We start from the raw sequence: 19,270 nt of genomic DNA, 5'->3' as shown, positions 1-19,270 counted from the left end.
ATACATGAGATTTGATTAAATAATAAAAATAAAAGGGTCAGCTTATTTTTGAGAATTCAACATGTCGTGTCCTAACTTACAGGATACGACTTCTTTTGTTACCTCGAGATAAAAGGGCCTTTAGTATGCATTTCGACTTATTCGAACAATTTTCGCAAATTAACATTAATAAAAAGGGATTGTATTTTAAAATTCTTTTAAGTGTTCAACTTTCGGCATTAAGATATTAATTAATCAATTAGGTACCAATTTTGGGCGTTATGAGGGTGTTAATCCTTCCTCGTACATAACTGACTTCTGAATCCATTTTCTCTAATTTCGTAGACTAAAATCGTTATTTTAGTAAATCAAAACGTTTTATTAAAACGATCAAATACGGGGTGATCCGATCACACCTCATAAAAAAGATTGGTGACGACTCCCATTTTTCGTTTTCAAACAAAAGTCGACCTTTCAAAAAATGGTTTTGACAATAACACTAATAAATAATTTTTTTACATTAACTTTAATTTCTAATCAACCCATCGTCAATTAGAAAGATTAGAAATTAGTTACTAAAGTAAGTCTTAACCAAATTAAACCATTTTTAATTTAATTTGGACTAACTTTTTATGATGATAAATAATAATATATAATTATTCTTATTATATATGTGATGCAAATAATTAAAAAAGTTGCAAGAAAAACAAATAAAAGAGAGTTTTTAATTATTCTAAGAATAATAAATATAAATATGCGAGCTTCTAAATATAATGAAATAAATATAATAAGAGAAAATTGAGTGTAAAATAATAAAGATTCAAAATAAAAAGGAACCAATATAATAAAACTCTAACTTCAAGCGCAATGTGCAATGTCAACTTTTAGTATGAAGATTAATAATTAATTATATAAGTTTTTCTATTTAATGATAAGTTAATTATAACAATTGAAAAACAACTTCAAACCATTAATCTATCCTTAGATTGTAAATCAGTTGCAATAATAACTTAATAATTAACACCAGCCACTGGAATTCTTAAGTAATCCCCAGATTTCTTAGAACATTCCACGGATCACTTCTATTTCTTGCAAACGGGGTTCCATAAAAAACTAGTAAACCTCCAATCCTTCTCCTCCACACTCCCTTTAACCAACACATCATTATGTTTTGTGGAGAAACTAAGCAAAATTACAGTAAGAGCCTCCTTCCAGGCTAGACATAAACTCCTTTATGATCCATCGGTCGATATCTCTATCTCATTTGAGAAATAGCATCTTCTCTTCATTATTTACATTCGTCTATTATCTAGTTTTGTCTCCGTAAAGAAGACCAGTTGAGGATTATCTCTAAATATTGATCTAAATTGCCTTCAAATGCAAAATAAATAAATAAATTAGTCAAGAACTAAAACAATAGATAAATGTAGAAATAATAATAAGCAATAATTAAAGAGACTAGTAATAAACAAATCCTCGTGAAATTCATAGACATCGAATGTTGAATGAATACGAGGATTAGGGGGCTAACTCAATCTTATAGGCATTCTTATTGATCTTCGTAAGAACTCAACAATGTCCAATCTTCTTTTCATAAAGTTTACTAAAGGAGTCAACATTGAAATGTTCTTTCTTTAGATGAAAGTACACAATATATCGTTGGGAAGAAACCGAACAACCGAAACAAAGCGAAAGCACAACCGGTGTTCTTTCTCTCCTTATAACTCCTGTCAAAAATTATGGCAAGCACAATAGCACAAGATATGTTCTCTAGCAACCTTAATCAACCACAAATCAACTAATGCAACCACAACAAAAATAAATAGAGACACCGGTATTTTTACGTGGAAAACCCCTTTAAATCAAGGGTAAAAACCACGGGACTTTAGAGTCCGATCAAGAGTTCCACTATCATCAAATGTTCAACTACAAGATCACAATATCAAGCCTACAACAAGCATTCAACTCCAACAAGGCTAACAATATATAATCTTTAGCAAAAGAGAGAAAAATGAGAGAATATCACCAAAAACGCAGCTGCTGAAAAATGGGTATTTTCGATGCTACAAGACTCGGATGAAAAATCCGACCGTACAAAGTCAAGAACACCTTATCGCCTAGCTGCTGTCCAAAAATCAGTTCAATCGAACCACGGATGAACCTTCGATCAAAGAGTTGATCACTGCTGCACCAAACTTGAAAAACTGAAATTTTCTTCTCTCTTTCTCTCTGTTTTAATTTGAGATTTTTTTTTTGTTTTAGCTCTGCAAAAATTTCTGCCCACATCACCCGTTAAAAGCCCCCCAAAAATGGCTTTTGACAAAATCAAAAAGAGACAATAAAATGTGGCAGAAATTATGGGTTTCCCACATAGTAGGACCCACACCTAACAAATCTCCCCCTCTAACTATGTGGGGAATGCCTCCATGCCAGAGGTTAAACAACATGCTTCAAACTTTCCTCTTGGTAAGGCCTTCGTCAACATATCAGCACCATTATCATTAGTGTGTATCTTCTCAAGCTCTAACAGCTTAGCTTCAAGAACATCTCGTATCCAATGGTACCTCACATCAATATGCTTAGATCTAGCATGAAAAGTTGAGTTCTTACCAAGATGAATAGCACTCTGGCTATCACAGTACAGGACATACTTCTCCTGAGTAAAACCAAGCTCATGCACAAACTTCTTCATCCAAAGCATCTCCTTACACGCTTCGATTGCTGCAATGAACTCTGATTCGGTGGTGGAAAATGCAACACACTTTTGCAGTCTCGATTGCCATACCGCAGCTCCCCCTGCATAAGTGATTAAGTAACCTGAAGTAGATCTCCTCGAGTCAATGTCTCCGGCCATGTCTGAATCTGTATACCCAACAAGAACAGGTTTCTCATTGCCGAAACAAAGTTTCATGTTGGAAGTGCCACGAAGATATCTCATAATCCACTTCACTGCATTCCAATGCTCTCTGCCTGGATTAGAAAGAAACCGACTAACTGTACCAACAGCATAAGCCAAGTCTGGTCTCGTGCAAACCATTGCGTACATCAAACTACCCATGGCTGAAGAGTAAGGAATTTTCTGCATCTCTTCCTTCTCCTTTTCTGTGGAAGGACTATGCTTAACACTCAATCTAAAGTGCATAGCAAAGGGAGTATTCACCGCTTTAGCTTTGTCCATACTAAACCTTTGAAGTACTTTCTCAATGTACCTCTCTTGTGATAACCATAATTTCTTGGCCTTTCTATCACGTGTCAGTCTTATGCCAAGAATTTGCTTTGCTGGCCCCAAATCCTTCATTGCAAAGGATTTACTCAACTCTTGTTTCAACTTCTCAATTCTAGAAGCATTCTGACCAACAATAAGCATATCATCAACATAGAGCAAAAGAATAATAAAATTATCACCAGAGAATCTCTTAACAAACACACAATGATCAGAAGTAGTCTTCTTGTAGCCTTGCTCCCCCATAACAGACTCAAACTTCTTGTACCATTGCCTTGGAGCTTGCTTCAAACCATACAAGCTCTTCTTCAATCTGCACACATAGTCCTCTTTCCCTTGTGCAACAAAACCCTCTGGCTGCTCCATGTAAAGCTCTTCTTCCAAGTCACCATGAAGAAAAGCAGTTTTCACATCCATTTGTTCAACCTCTAGGTCATAACAAGCTGCCAAACTCAGTATAGTTCTGATAGAGGACATCTTCACAACCGGAGAAAATATTTCTTCAAAATCAACCCCCTTTTTCTGAGTATAACCCTTGACGACCAATCTAGCTTTGTATCGTGGAGATGAAGACTTCTCTTCTTGCTTCAACCTGTAAACCCACCGATTATTCAAAGCTCTTTTGCCCTTAGGCAGTTTCACCAATTCAAAAGTATGGTTCTCATGTAAGGATTGAAGTTCGTCTTTCATCGCTTCAACCCACTGATCTTTGCATTCACTCTCCATAGCCTCTTCATAACATTCAGGTTCTCCCCCGTCAGTCAAAAGAACATATTCATCAGGAGAATACCTGACAGAAGATCGTCGATCTCTGGAAGACCTTCGAAGTGGAACTGTTGGTGGAGCTATAGGTGCTTGTTGTTGATCATTCACAACATCATCCATGGGAGTATCAAAGTCACCTATAGTCTGATGGTCACCACTAATATCACCATGCACATCATCCTGGATAGGATCTGGTGAAGAGTCTAGGGGAACCGGATTCACATCGATCAAGTCACCACTACCTTGTGAATCCACTTTCTCCGTCTTATCAATGTCATCAATGGTCTGATCCTCAATGAAGACAACATCTCTGCTTCTCACGAGTTTCTTCTGAACTGGATCATAGAGTCTATAACCAAACTCACCATCTAGACCATAACCAATAAAAATGCATTGTCGAGCCTTGGCATCCAACTTGGATCTTTCATCCTTTGGAACATGAGCAAATGCTTTACAACCGAACACACGTAGGTGATCATATGACACGTCTTTACCAAACCAAACTCTATCTGGCACATCACCTTTCAAAGGAACACTAGGAGACAGATTTATCACATGTGCCACTGTATTCAAAGCTTCAGCCCAAAACGATCTTGGTAACTTTGCATCTGACAACAAACATCTGACTCTCTCAATCAATGTTCGGTTCATTCTTTCAGCTAACCCATTTAACTGTGGAGTCTTTGGTGGTGTTCTCTGATGTCTGATTCCCTGTCGCAGACAATACTCATGAAACGACCCTGTGTACTCGCCACCATTATCAGTACGAATGCACTTCAAATTCTTCCCAGTTTCCCTTTCAACTGATGCTTGAAACTGTTTAAACACCTCAAAGACTTGATTTTTAGACTTCAAAGTGTAAACCCATAGCTTTCTTGAACAATCATCAATGAAAGTCACAAAGTAAAGTGCACCACCATGTAATCTTACTTTTATCGGACCACAAACATCTGAATGGACCAACTCTAGCAACTCTGATTTCCTATGAGGAGGATGGCTTCTAAATGAAACTCTTCTCTGCTTTCCTACTAGACAATGAGCACAATTCTTCAGTGTAGCATTCTTTAAACCCGAAAGTTGATTCTTCTTCGCTAAACAGCTAAGCCCCTTCTCACTCATGTGACTAAGTCGTTTATGCCACAACTCAGTTGAGCTATCATTCAGTGTCACATTCACCGTCTCTCGAGAAGTCAAAGCTTGCATCAAGTACAAATTTGAGCTCTTCTTACCTCGAGCCACAACCAATGAGCCTTTAGTCAGCTTCCACTGCCCTTCACTGAAGGTGTTACAGAATCCCTCATCATCAAGCTTTCCTGCAGAAATCAAATTCAAACGGACATCCGGTGCATGTCTGACATCCTTGAGAGTTAACTTTGTTCCATTGTTACTCACCAAGCTAACATCTTCCATACCAATAACCGAAACCAAACCATCATTACCCATCTTCAATACCCCAAAATCACCAGGAGTATAAGATGTGAAGAATTCCTTCCTCGACGTGACATGAAGTGATGCACCAGTATCAATCACCCAACTAGTCTCGTCGCATGCTAGGTTGACCAAATTCTCATCACAAATAACTAACAGATCTTCACGAGTAACAGTAGCAACACGCTCGGATTTTTCATCGTCATTCCGATCGTGTTTATCACCACCACCTTTGTTCTCTTTCTTCCACTTGAAGCAATATTTCTTGATATGACCTTTCTTACCACAATGATGACACTCAAGATTCTTGTATCTCGATCTTGACTTGCTTCGGCTTTTATCTCTACCCTTTCTATCTTTGTCTCTGTTTCTCCCCCTGTTCTCGATAACCAACACCTCCGACTGTGATGTAGAACCCTGAGATCTTCTTCTAACCTCTTCATTCAACACACCACTCTTAGCCAAATCCAAAGTAATAATACCCTGTGGGGCAGAATTAATGAGTGAGACTCGAAAGGTCTCCCAAGAGTCTGGTAGAGTAGCAAGCAACCAAAGTCCTAAAATCTTGTCATCAAATTTGACACCCATACCAAGCAACTGATTCATCACACTCTGAAATTCACTAACATGGTCAGCTATAGACATTCATTCTTTATATTTCAGCGCCATCATTTTCTTCAGCAAAAACAACTTGTTATTCCCGACCTCGAAGCATACAAGCTTTCAAGCTTCTCCCACAATGTTTGAGCATGTGTCTCCTGATCAATGTGGTTGTAAACATTTTCTTCAACAAATTTCCGAATAAAGCCACACACTTGTTGATGCTCAAATTCCCATTCTTCATCACTTTTCAAATCGGGTTTTTGAGTAGTAAAGACCGGAAGATGCAAAGCCTTCACAAACAACAAGTCATTCATTTTATTCCGCCAAAGTTGATAATTTGTGCCATTCAACATAATCATCTTGCTCGTATTAATTTCCATAATTATCTGACACAATAACCAAGCTCTGATACCAGTTTGTTGGGAAGAAACCGAACAACCGAAACAAAGCGAAAGCACAACCGGTGTTCTTTCTCTCCTTATAACTCCTGTCAAAAATTATGGCAAGCACAATAGCACAAGATATGTTCTCTAGCAACCTTAATCAACCACAAATCAACTAATGCAACCACAACAAAAATAAATAGAGACACCGGTATTTTTACGTGGAAAACCCCTTTAAATCAAGGGTAAAAACCACGGGACTTTAGAGTCCGATCAAGAGTTCCACTATCATCAAATGTTCAACTACAAGATCACAATATCAAGCCTACAACAAGCATTCAACTCCAACAAGGCTAACAATATATAATCTTTAGCAAAAGAGAGAAAAATGAGAGAATATCACCAAAAACGCAGCTGCTGAAAAATGGGTATTTTCGATGCTACAAGACTCGGATGAAAAATCCGACCGTACAAAGTCAAGAACACCTTATCGCCTAGCTGCTGTCCAAAAATCAGTTCAATCGAACCACGGATGAACCTTCGATCAAATAGTTGATCACTGCTGCACCAAACTTGAAAAACTGAAATTTTCTTCTCTCTTTCTCTCTGTTTTAATTTGAGATTTTTTTTTTGTTTTAGCTCTGCAAAAATTTCTGCCCACATCACCCGTTAAAAGCCCCGCAAAAATGGCTTTTGACAAAACCAAAAAGAGACAATAAAATGTGACAGAAATTATGGGTTTCCCACATAGTGAGACCCACACCTAACAGATATTTTTCATCAAATATTTTAACACGATGTATATCAATAAATGACATTTCTTATTGTTTACAAATTTTTAAATATTGCAATTAAATGAATAGTGAAATAAATCTAAGTCTGAAATAGTCACAAATACAACACCAAACACCAACCATCTTGATGGCAAGAAGACAGGACAATAGTAGGCAAAAAGGAAGTGATTGTAGCCATTACCAAATAAAGTGGAAGCTTAGAGGGATCAAACCTATCAAACTAGTGTGTGGAAGTCACTTCACTAGTGCATCTAACTCTGAACAGCCATGCTTATTCAGTGATAATTTTAAAACTTACAATTAATCATTTCAAGACCAAATTGATAATTAAATAAATCAGATCACCAATTTACAATCAGATTGATTCAACTAATTAAACCATAAATGATAAGTTATTTTTTAAACATATGAATATTTTTCATATTACAATTAAAAAATATATGATATTAGAAAATAAAAACCAAATAAATAGTTTTTCCACTCAATATAATCTTTCATCTCTCTTACACACATCTAAAATCCTTTTTTCCTCCCCCACTTCCCTTTCCTTCACTCTCAATCTTTCATTTTTTTTTTAAATTTTTCTTTTGATTCTCATTTTTAAATTTTAATTTCCTTTCATTGTAAGAATAAAGCTGACATGCATTATTTTGGTTTTGGAAAAATTAACATATAAAATAAAGAAATAACTTATTTTGGTTTTGGAAAAAGAATATAATTCAATGCATGATTTGATAAGTTTAACATAATCTAATTTTGAATTCTCTATTATTTCAGTGGTGAAGTTAATATGGAGCCCGGCGTAACGGCGGGGTTTGTTGGTAGTTTACTTGAAAGAAAATTAGGCGTGTCCGACTCTTTACGTGCCCAGTTTGTTTGTCATGTCGTATGGGTCCTTAGATCTATCGTTTACAATAATAAATGTATGTGGCATTCACCCTTGCATGTTTTGCTTTCGTACGCCAATATGTTTTTCTTAAACTTATAAATCCAAACAAATACGAAAGTCTTTCATCTTTCTATTTTGCCTCCCATTTCCGTAAGTGAGAGAAGCTATTAAAACTAGTCACACACAAGAACAGCATGGAAGAGAGTTTGATACCCAAATTAGACAATCGGTGGCTAACTTGGGCCGCTTTCGTTGAAGAAACAAAAAGGGTGGGTTACCTTGCGGGGCCTATGGTTGTTGTCACCTTATCACAGTACCTATTGCAAGTTACATCAACGATGATGGTGGGTCATCTGGGTGTGCTTCCTCTCGCTAGCTCTGCCATTGCCATAGCTCTCGCCACAGTCACCGGTTTCAGTGTTCTTGTAAGTCAATTTGCATTTCTTCTTCTTCTTAAATAAACTTATTAGAACACTAATATTAATATTATATACGCCATGGTGTTGTCTCTTATTGTATCTTATCTTATTCTAGAATTGCTTCTAAACTACTATTACATCCAACGTGGATTGTTTCGATACTGGAAACATAAAACTCGAATTGTTTGACACATCATTTTACATAAGCAATTTTCTTATGGGAATGAATTTTTTTTTTTAAACTTAAAACATATATTTTTTGCATTTATATAAATACCTAAGTAAATAAATTCTAAAGTTTGTAAATAGTTTGTTTTACTCAATAAATGTATAAAAATATTGAGGCAAATGAAAAAGAAAGGAATGGTATTTCACACAATAGAGAGAAAGTGACTGTGCAGAGAATCGAACTTGTAGGAGAAAATTGGACAGAGTTTCGGCATCCAAAAAGGGTCTTGGTTCCGATGGTGGAGGAGGGCGTATTTATAAGGCATGGTTGGTCGCTAGCTATCCTCAAGCAGTAACACGTGTTTGTAAGGGCCGTGTCTCGATAAACCCACTTAGGGGAAAGATAGTCTCTTAGCCAGATGGCAATTAGATTGATGGGTCTAGTGACCATGTATCAATTAGACTTGAGTGAACCAGATGAACTCTCATGAATTGTTCATGCATAGAGAAGCCTTGACGATGCTAATAAGAGATGTTCCATAAGCACACTATACATGAATGAGGTTTATGATCTGACAAGGTAGATAACATTAGGCACGATGAGTGAGACATGTATAAGGAATAAAATATATACAATTGGATTGTTAAACTAAACTGAACTGCTACAATTCCCTGAGTAGAATCATGTAACAAGAGTTCTAATCACCTCCCGACTAAAGTTGTTCAAAATTTTCCACATTTCCTACTGTTTTGGGTGGCTGCTCAACGCAAAAATTAAGTTTAAGAAAGTACAGTAGAGAAATTTTACTAAGAAATTAAATTTCCAGATGATTATATCCGGCCATATAGACTTAAACATGCTCTATGTGAATTGTACCAATGATTTTAGTCCTGGAAATTAATTTCATAACAATTACCATCAAATTACATCTTTGTGTTGGATCTTTTGACTCCCAACCACTTGCTTTCCCTCCATCTCTTTTATATTTATAAGCATTCACTTAATGCTTTTGGATCTTTTGGGCTCGTTAAGGAACTAGTGAACAACAAAAAGTGTTGAGGATTGAACGAAAGTACAAGTTATACATAGTTTTTAAAAGAAATTATTTTAAAGAAGTCCCTTTTTATTGTTCAGCTTCTAACAAAACAAGTGTCTATATGATCAAATCAGCCTTATTATTTGTTAATTGTTTGTTTTGACTTGAGAATTCTTTATTGTTCAGTTAATTCCTTGGGCAGAAATAACTTGCTTTGTGCTTTTGAGTTATATTTAGTGTGTTAGACTATTGATAATGTTGGTATGGAAAACTTTGCAGTGATGCTTACTTTTTAGTAAAAGTGTTCATTAGTCGGGTTGGATTGATGTCCAATTTTAAAAACAATTTTAAGCTTAGACCCGCTCAAAAAACTTGTTTCACTATTTAAAAATTAACAAAATATTAAAAATATATTTCTAGTAGATATTTTATATATTTTTATAATTAAATTTAAATGAAATTTGGGTTGGGCTGTAATAAAATTTTTTATTCAAGATCGGTCCAGTTTAGGTCGGGTCTACCAGATCGGACAAGCTACTCGACCCTTGGATAGATCTACTGTTTAGGAAGGAAATACATTTGTTTAGGAAGGAAATACATTTTAACTTAAAAAGTAAAATGGCACAATTAAACTTTTAGCATTGTGCAATGAACAGATGACTAAATCTACAATAGCAAGACTTGGACAAGCTAATGAATTTCTTAGTTTGTATAATATATGGAGAACATCCAGCAAGATGAGCAACATGTCGTCAAAAAACTAGTTGATTCTTAAGTAGTTCAATAACATAGCTATTCAATCACTATTAATTTAACAAATAAAAGAAAGAAATCCGGTAATTAAAAGTTTGGTTTGCTGCTGAGTCTAGATCAATTGATGAACTGTGTTTGGGTTACAGTAAATGTCACCACTATCTAAACTTAAATAATTTCCTAAATTTTGTAATTTGCATGTGATTACAGCTAGGAATGGCATGTGCATTGGAAACACTATGTGGACAAGCTTATGGAGCTCAACAATACCGAAAATTGGGAATCCATACCTACACTGCTATATTTTGTTTGATCTTAGTATGCATCCCTCTGTCGGTCCTATGGTTAAACATGGGTAGGCTACTTGTGTTCATTGGTCAAGATCCCTTAATTTCACATGACGCTGGTAATTTCATTTCGTGGCTTATCCCAGCACTCTTTGGTTATGCTACATTTCAACCACTTATTCGCTACTTTCAAACACAAAGTTTGATCACTCCCATGCTCAAATGCTCTTGTGCCAGTCTTATAGTACATATACCTCTATGTTGGGTTCTGGTATTCAAATCTGGGTTAGAAAGTATAGGAGGAGCATTAGCAATTAGTATCTCAAACTGGTTAAATGCTATATTCCTTTCACTTTACATGTGGTACTCTCCCACCTGTACAAAAACTCGTGTCCCCATTACAATGGAATTATTCCAAGAATTTAGAGAGTTTTTTCATTTTGCTATCCCTTCTGCTGTTATGGTTTGGTATGTTTTCTCCTCTTCTCCCCACCTGAATATATATATCTAAGCAGTTGAAGATCCTTAATGTCTTCTTTATTTAAACAATACAGCCTTCAATGGTGGTCATTTGAGCTACTTATCATGCTGTCTGGGTTTTTACCAAATCCAAAGCTAGAAACATCCGTCCTATCTGTGTGGTATGTTCATTTGTTATTGTTTTGGGTCGATGCATCTTGTATCATAAAAATCTTAATTGGATATTGCAATTTTGTGATTTTTTCCAAGTGCATCATATTGTAATTATTGTACTAACAAGTTTTTCAACTTTCCCAAGCAGTCTCAACACCATTACAACACTTTATGCCATCCCACATGGAATTGGTGCTGCAGCAAGGTCTGCCCTGATATGCATGCATATACTTATTTTGTAATTCTTTACTAATTGAAGTTGCAACTTTTTCAAACCAGATTAATTTAGCTAAGAACCATTTTCAATTTGTATATATAGTACTAGAGTTTCGAATGAACTAGGGGCATGGAAACCCCAAGCAGCACATGTAGCGGTGTATGCTGCTATGGCTCTTGCAGTTCTGGAGACCCTTATAGTTACTGGAACCCTATTCACAAGCTGACAAGTTTTCGGCTATGTTTATAGCAACGAGAAGGAAGTGGTGGATTATGTGACAACCATGGCTCCCTTGGTTTGTGTGTCTGTTATTCTAGACAGCTTACAGGGAGTTCTTTCAGGTTAAACAGAATTATCCTTTTGGTAAGCAATTAATATTTTTCTAAGAGATGAATGTTAGTCTTACAAATGGTTACATGCATAAAATAGGTATTGCAAGAGGGTGTGGATGGCAGCATATAGGAGCTTATGTCAACTTGGCAGCATTTTATCTTGTTGGAATCCCTGTCGCTGCCACCCTTGCCTTCTGGTTACACTTGCGAGGGATTGGCCTATGGATTGGTATACAGGTTGGTGCTTTCACCCAAACAATTCTGCTCGCCATTGTTACAAGTTGCATAAATTGGGAGAAACAGGTTTGTCATCCATTCTCAAAATCTTGTATAATATTGCAACTTAGCTGTGGTTGTTTATGCTCTTGCCAAAGGTTTGACAAGAAAAACAACATTGGTTGGATTAATCTTAAAAATTTCAACTAATCTTCATTTGTATAATGGTAATTTTACTTTCTAATAGATTGTTAACACTAAACTACCTTGAAAGACTCTTCAATTTCGCTTGCTTGGTTTAGTCTTCTTCTCTCTTATATTTTTTCCCCTGGATTGTTCCAATACTGCAGGCAAGTAAAGAAAGGGAAAAGCTATTCCAAGGACTTCAATAGAGTATAGAACCATGTAAGAAAACACAATTTCGACAAATTTGATTTTTCCCTTGAATTTACAAAAAAATTTAATTAGGTCCCTCAATATTTTTTTCCTTTGAAGTTTTAGAAAATTTCAATTAGGCCCCTCAAATTTTTGAATATTCTCATTATACATTTTTAAAAAAAAAATTAATTAGGCTCTCTTAAAATTTTTGAGAGATTCTCATTAATCTCTCAAAAATTTTAATTAGACCCCCAATTTTTTTTAAACAAATTCTCGTTAAACTCTTAAAATTTTTAAAAATTTTATCTCCCTAGTAGAAAAAACTTAATTCCAAGATCCATCTTTGCTTATTTCCTGTCTCTTGAGATTGTTTCGGCTTTGAAAATATCTTAGGAAGTTTAATATTCAAAAACATGGATTGATTCATTTCTTCATTATAGGAAAAAAAAAGTTCCTTTTTTTTCTTTAGTTCTTGCAATGAGGTTTATGATTTCCAATGGTTGTCATATTAGATTTCAAGTCATGATAATGAGTAGCTAATTCTTCGAAGGTTTTTAGAATAATGCCTTGAAAAATGTTACATAAACTATAATTTATGCATCCTATGCATGTGTCAATATAGAGTATTCAAATAATGCTGGCCATGGGTGTATCAATTTGATTTTTTATCAATGTTGAAAACTGTAATTTTGAAGTCGAATTCTGTAAATTGAGTCAGTAGGTTTATTAATAAAAGGATTTGCATATTTATTATGAAAATATAATATTGAATTATTGAGTAATTAAATAGAAAAAGTCATTAATTGTAGTATAGAGGTTAAATTGAGAAGTGCTGACTTAAGTGAGAATTGATTAAAGAAATGCATGATGTCCAATAAGGTCATTGGACCAATGACTAAATAGCTATTTAGCCATATTTAGTTCGCGAACTAGTGGGAAAGAATAATCTCATCCATCCACTTCCGCTTATTCAATTAATATTAGATCATGGTCATTTTGTTAAAGGTTAATTAAGTTTAGTTAAGTTTAATCAAGTAGTAATTACTTGTCTATATACTAAGTGGGTGGAAATAGAATGAAATTTCCTTCTTCTTCTTCAAGTGGGTCATCCATGTCAGAGAAAAAAAAGAAAGAAAACTTTATAAATTTTTAACCATTGTGGTCCTTAAGTCTACCAAGGTAAGAAGGATTTCTTTGATAATTTTTATAGATTTATGATCTCTCAAGCTTAGCATGACAAACCTATGTTTTAGATTTTTAAAATTGTTGTATTAAATTCAAGCTGTCATTATTGATATTTGAAGAAATTGAAGCTTGGAAGTGATAAATTAGAAATGTTAAATTTAGATTATGTTAATAGTATGTTAGTACATAGTAAGAAATAATGAATTAAGCTTAAATTTAAGTTAAGCCTTATAGTTAATTTTATGACATTAGGGACTAAATTTAATAGAATAATAGTTTTTTGTAAAATTATGCTATGAATTGAAAGCTTGAGGTCTCTAGTGAATAAATAAGAAGTTGAATTTTGGTTCGATAGAGAATATTGAAAGATACGGAGTTTTCAAATATTTAGGCTTAGAAGGACTAAAATGAATAAATTGCATTACATGATCTATTAATGTGTTTCTATGTGTTATAAGTGAAACTAATGTCATTTGCATAAGTGGATTCATCGTACATAGTTAACGACGATGTTGAGACGTCGAAGGATAAAGGAAAGGTGAAGGCTGTAAACGAATAGCTTCCTTTTGTTTTGTGCTTTCATGACTTGACCTCAATTCATAGCTTAAGGAAGTGTTAAATTGAGTAAAGTAATATTTGGTGCTTTATCTCATAAAAGGTAAGTTTCACCTATGACTTAATATTTGATGAAATTGAGACTTGATGAATTGTTATGGTCAGCCCGACGGGCGTGTTGTTCGACCGTGTGTCCCCTGCACCTTAAATTTTCAAGTCAATATGCATGGTAGTAAACACACGGGTAGAGACATGGCCGTGTGTCTCAGCTGTGTGGAGGACACGGCCTTTGGCAATGGGCGTGTGCCCCTAAATTGTTGCTGAAGTCAGAAACAGAATGTCAAGGTTTTTAGGTACGAGCTAAGACACGGGCATGTCATGGCCGTGTGAGGGACACGGGCCATGGACACGGGAGTGTGTCAGGCCGTGTGAAAGCCCCTGTAAGTTCGAAATTAGAATTTAATTCACATGGGCTCGAGGCACGGGCGTGTCCCCTTGTGCTTAGGCCGTTTGTACCACACGGGCCTTCAACACGACCAGGTAAAAAGGGCAGCACATGCGTATCGCCCTTCCACACGTGCATGTGCCCCTGTTTCAAGTGACATTTTTTTCGAAGTTTTTAAAGATGGTTGGATTAATCTCAGGATATTTTCGAAATGTGATTTGGGCCTAGTAGGCCTATATTAAGAGCTTTTAGATTAAGAGAGAAAAGTTTTAAAATTGATCTAGTTTTTGTAACTCGGAAATGATTGTATGCATGTGTGTAAGTCAAGTAATGCCTAGTGCCTAGTCCTAGCCTCGGACTCCAGCAATGGGTGTTACAGTTATGATCATGCATGTGACTGAGTACATGCTATGAAATAATGAAAAAACTATGATAATTACATGAATCAAATAAATGTTATTTGATAATATGATTGAATAATTGTATGAAAAGAAAGTTTGATGTAATTTATATGAGAATTGGTTAAATGTAAAGCACGTTAAATGGAAGCTTGATATAATATATGAATGATATACAAAGGCTTGTTAATGTAGTAAAAATAATATGAAAATGACATGTAAATTGTAATTGATAAGTAAATCGTGTATCTATTGAAATGATGAATATCGTGTTAAACAATATCGGATAGAGTTGGGTATAGTTAGCATGTATATGATTCATGTAGATTGTTGACGGGAGCATATTGGAACTTCGATGTGGTTGATACTGACACTTCAGTGCAATTAATATGTTAAGGGGATTAGTTTTATAGGTATGATAAGCACTTTGGTGATTACTATGGAGTGTTAAGGGTTTAAATCTATATATTTGTCTTGAGCCTGTGTCCGATTTAAAGGGTTGTAACCTATGTAATATATGAGTAGATATGTTAATCGATATTGGATATTGAATATTTCATGTTGATATGAGTAATTGCATACAAATGTTAAGGTATTGAAAGATAGCATTTGAAAGATTATGTGAAATTTGTAATACGAGCCCTGATGGCAGATGATGCTCTGAAAATGAGTTAAACTACTCGATTGGTGAAATTGAGATATAAATAGTGATATAAGAATGTCATATGTTTATAAAAGATATTAATTTAACATTGATATTATGATTTGATTTCATGTATAGATACTAAATACCAAATGTAAAGCCTTGAAGGCACATTGATAAGTTATCATTGGAACCTAAATTGAATGATGAATCAAATGAAGTGATAATGAAATGATAAAGAGACATATAATAAATAATATGAGCATTTTTATAAATTATTTGGATGACTAATTAATGTACTTTTGTTTTTGCATTGCTTTCGGTTTATGTTAGCACCATTGAGCTCTTTTACTCAGCGTGCAAATTTCGTGTTTAGGTGATGTTTAAGTTTTGAGATGGTCAACAGCATCTGAGACTCAATTTTTGGCTCAATATAGTTTGTATAACTTATATGCACTTTTTAGCAAGTTGGCATGTACCTAGTGTCATAACTTAGTTTTGGGAGTCAATTTTGATGTTTTGGTATCCACTATGCTACTAGAGATTTGAAATTGAAGTGTGGTTATATATGTATACTAGTGTGTAAATATGTTATTCTATGGATATGCTGGTATGCATGAAATTTAAGCAATGTTTTTACTATGATTCAAGTGATGCTTGCACGCCAAGTTAGTGAACTTGATGTTTGAAATTGGAAATGTTGTGATCATATTAATAACCATGTGTATGTCATGGTTCGGGAATCAAAGCCCGTGAAAAATACGCATAGAATGTCCCATGGAGGTCAATTGATTAAATGAGGCTTATTCGACCAACTTGAATTGGCCCAATTTGTGGAACATGTGAAGAAGCCCATCTACTTGAAGCCTTGATGGCCTAGTGAAGCACTTAAGAGAAATTAGGGTTATTTTGGTAAATATGGAAGCTAATCTTATAATATTTGATTTTTTATTCTTAGAGGATTGTGTAAATCCCTTAAGAATCTCAATTGTAGATTGGCTTCGATCTCGACCGTTGGTGTAAATTAAATTGTACCGTTGGATCTTAGGGAGCTCAACTATAAATGGAGGCATTTCCCCTCATTTGTAATCACCTCATTCTATAGTAATTGAATAATATTGAGAGCATTTACTCAAACATCTTGTGAGCATTGTTTTCTTGTGGTTTTTTTATGTCCTCTCATTGCTTTTTTGTCTTTGAGTTGTTTCTGCTTTATTTTTGGTATCTTAGAGAAATTCTATCAAGAATTCTCACTTTGCAAGAGAAAGTTAACTTAGGTGGATTTTAAACAAAAAAATCATCTAAGGTTGCATGGATTGCAAGACTAAAGTTCTAGCCCCGTGACAAATGAATGTGTTTAAATATGCTTGAATGATGTTTAGAACATGTTTTTAATGCCCCGTGATGTTTAGAAATGAAATGGTAATGTTTCAAGCCAAACTAGGTGACTTTAGGGGTTATTTTTGGGTCTCGACAAATTGTTTCAATATAAGGGGTCAAATATATTGATACAAGTAAGTTAGTAGCCAAAAATGAACGATACTAGCCAAATGTATCGATACAATCGACATTAAGTATCCACTTGGTCCTTACCACCCCTGAACACTCAGAACTCCTTTTAAAATGTTTCTAAATTGTTTTAACTGACATAAAATTCTCTTAATCAATGTGAAGGTGTTAATATGAATTGTTAATGCTTGGTTGTTCTTAATGAAATTAAATTGGAAGTTAGTTCAAGTTGCTCTGGTAACGAATGTAGTGTCTCATTCTCAGACTCGATGATCGGATCATGTATGGGTGTCATAATGCGACACATGTTGTAGAATCTATTAAAGAATCCACTCTTAAGTTGTTCCCAATTGTGAATTACCTTAATCTCAAGATTGATTTACCAATCAAAGTAATGCTTTTTTAGTGATCGAATAAAACTAATTTACCATGGATCTGAATTTGTACAAATAATGTTATAGGTTCTTATGAATTACACAAACATGTTGATTTAGATTTCCCTTCACATCAAATTGTTATAATTTTGGGTTGTTAATTTTCAAATATCTTTAAACAATCAATCCTTTAAAAGTATGAGTTGACATATATAAAAGAATTAATTTTTGATAACTTTCTTGATAAGCTCCTTAAATTGGTCATAATAAACTTTACGTGAGAAGAAAGTTACAATATCCTTGTAACTCTCCAGCGTAATCATTCATTTATCATTTCAACCAATATTTTTTATAGGATTACAAACTCTATCAAGTTAGTTTTTAAAATTAGGTCAAAATATGTTATAAGTCATTATACTATTCAAAAATTTAGAATTCAACTGCTATACTTTTATTTTTAAGAATCTAGTTTTTAGGAAAACCTTACAGATTCATTTATCAAAACTTTAGTGGCTAGGAGTTTTTAGAAACATGTAGAGGGTATAGGTATACAAAATATGACTCATATACTTCACTAGAAAAATAAGAGCTCGTTGAGATCTAGTGCCTTTAATGTAGTTTTCTGTCATACATGTAAATTTTCAAACAATTTGGTTTAATAAAATTCCATCATACACATTAATATCATTTGCATTTTTCCTCAACGATTTTTGCACGTAAAGCAAAATGAACAAGAAAATATTGGCTTACTAATTACCTACTTTTTAACTAATATTGGCTCATCTATGATTTTTGCACGTAATGCGAGAAGATAACTTATATTAGTAGGTAATTTAAATGGTCCATAATTTAATTGGAATTGGGAAAATCAGTTAAAGGACTAATATGTCGTTGATCAAGTTTAATTAAGGAGATACCTTGTCTTGGGTATTGGAGCAGGTGACTCCCAAAAGATAAAGACAGATTTGATTGTATGGACTGATAATATATCGAAAATGACCCAAGTAGAATAAATCATAGATCTGTTTATGGATTTATTCGCTTGTGACGTTCATAGCGTGACTTACTTTGATCCTGATTAAGTGAAAGACTACGTGTGCATGACTCGTACACTTTGATGTATTGAAAGTCAGAGCTCAATTGGTAATAAAGTTGGAAGTTGGGTATACAACTTCTGCATGACATAGTTTCACTTATAATAATGGAATTCATAGCCCTATAAAGGGTAAATGATATCCTCTCTTTGGTATTACATGATAGATGGAAAAGTAACGTAGCCACGAGCTATTTGCATGGGACAAATAATTTAATTACTATGTATTAGTAATCGCCATTTTCATGAAGAAAGATGTAATAGTTTCCATGAGATAAAATAGGGTCATGTTGGGTGAACTGATTTAACCTAAAAAGATTCATAATATCCTATGAGGGTAACACCTTTATGGTAATGTCATTGGACAAACACTTGATAAGTAGCTTTCTTAATGGTATATAATAGGGAGAGTTTAATTATGGTACTTTAGTGAAATGATTCCATGACTAAATAATGTTGTAATTAATAGACGAAATGTCGGATCTTAATTAAAAATTATTTGAAATCTAATTATATATGTTTAATCGGTTTCTCTGCTAGCTTAATACAACCTTGATGGTTTGC

General features: G+C 34.4%; 1 protein-coding gene across 2 annotated transcripts; it reads left to right on the top strand.

Annotated features, from left to right (window-relative positions):
• Window positions 1-8,168: 8,168 nt before the first annotated feature.
• LOC107887740 (protein DETOXIFICATION 12-like) lies at window positions 8,169-14,548 on the top strand. 2 transcript variants are annotated; one of them, XM_041100234.1, is made up of 6 exons: window positions 8,169-8,489; window positions 10,652-11,196; window positions 11,283-11,369; window positions 11,510-11,566; window positions 11,828-11,919; window positions 12,008-14,548. In XM_041100234.1, exons 1-6 carry the CDS (start codon window positions 8,259-8,261, stop codon window positions 12,334-12,336), a joined length of 1,341 nt encoding a protein of 446 aa, XP_040956168.1. In that variant the 5' UTR covers window positions 8,169-8,258; the 3' UTR covers window positions 12,337-14,548. The 2 variants fall into 2 exon arrangements, 1 of the variants encoding a protein (XP_040956168.1); XR_005917943.1 differs by having other exon boundaries at window positions 8,170-8,489; window positions 11,681-11,919; window positions 12,008-12,063.
• Window positions 14,549-19,270: the final 4,722 nt, after the last annotated feature.

This window comes from Gossypium hirsutum, chromosome A03 (genome assembly GCF_007990345.1).
Source record: "Gossypium hirsutum isolate 1008001.06 chromosome A03, Gossypium_hirsutum_v2.1, whole genome shotgun sequence".
Classification (NCBI taxonomy): Eukaryota; Viridiplantae; Streptophyta; class Magnoliopsida; order Malvales; family Malvaceae; genus Gossypium; species Gossypium hirsutum.
The sequence above is the reverse complement of the archived record's forward strand: the minus strand, read 5'-3'. Positions and strand labels throughout refer to the sequence as shown.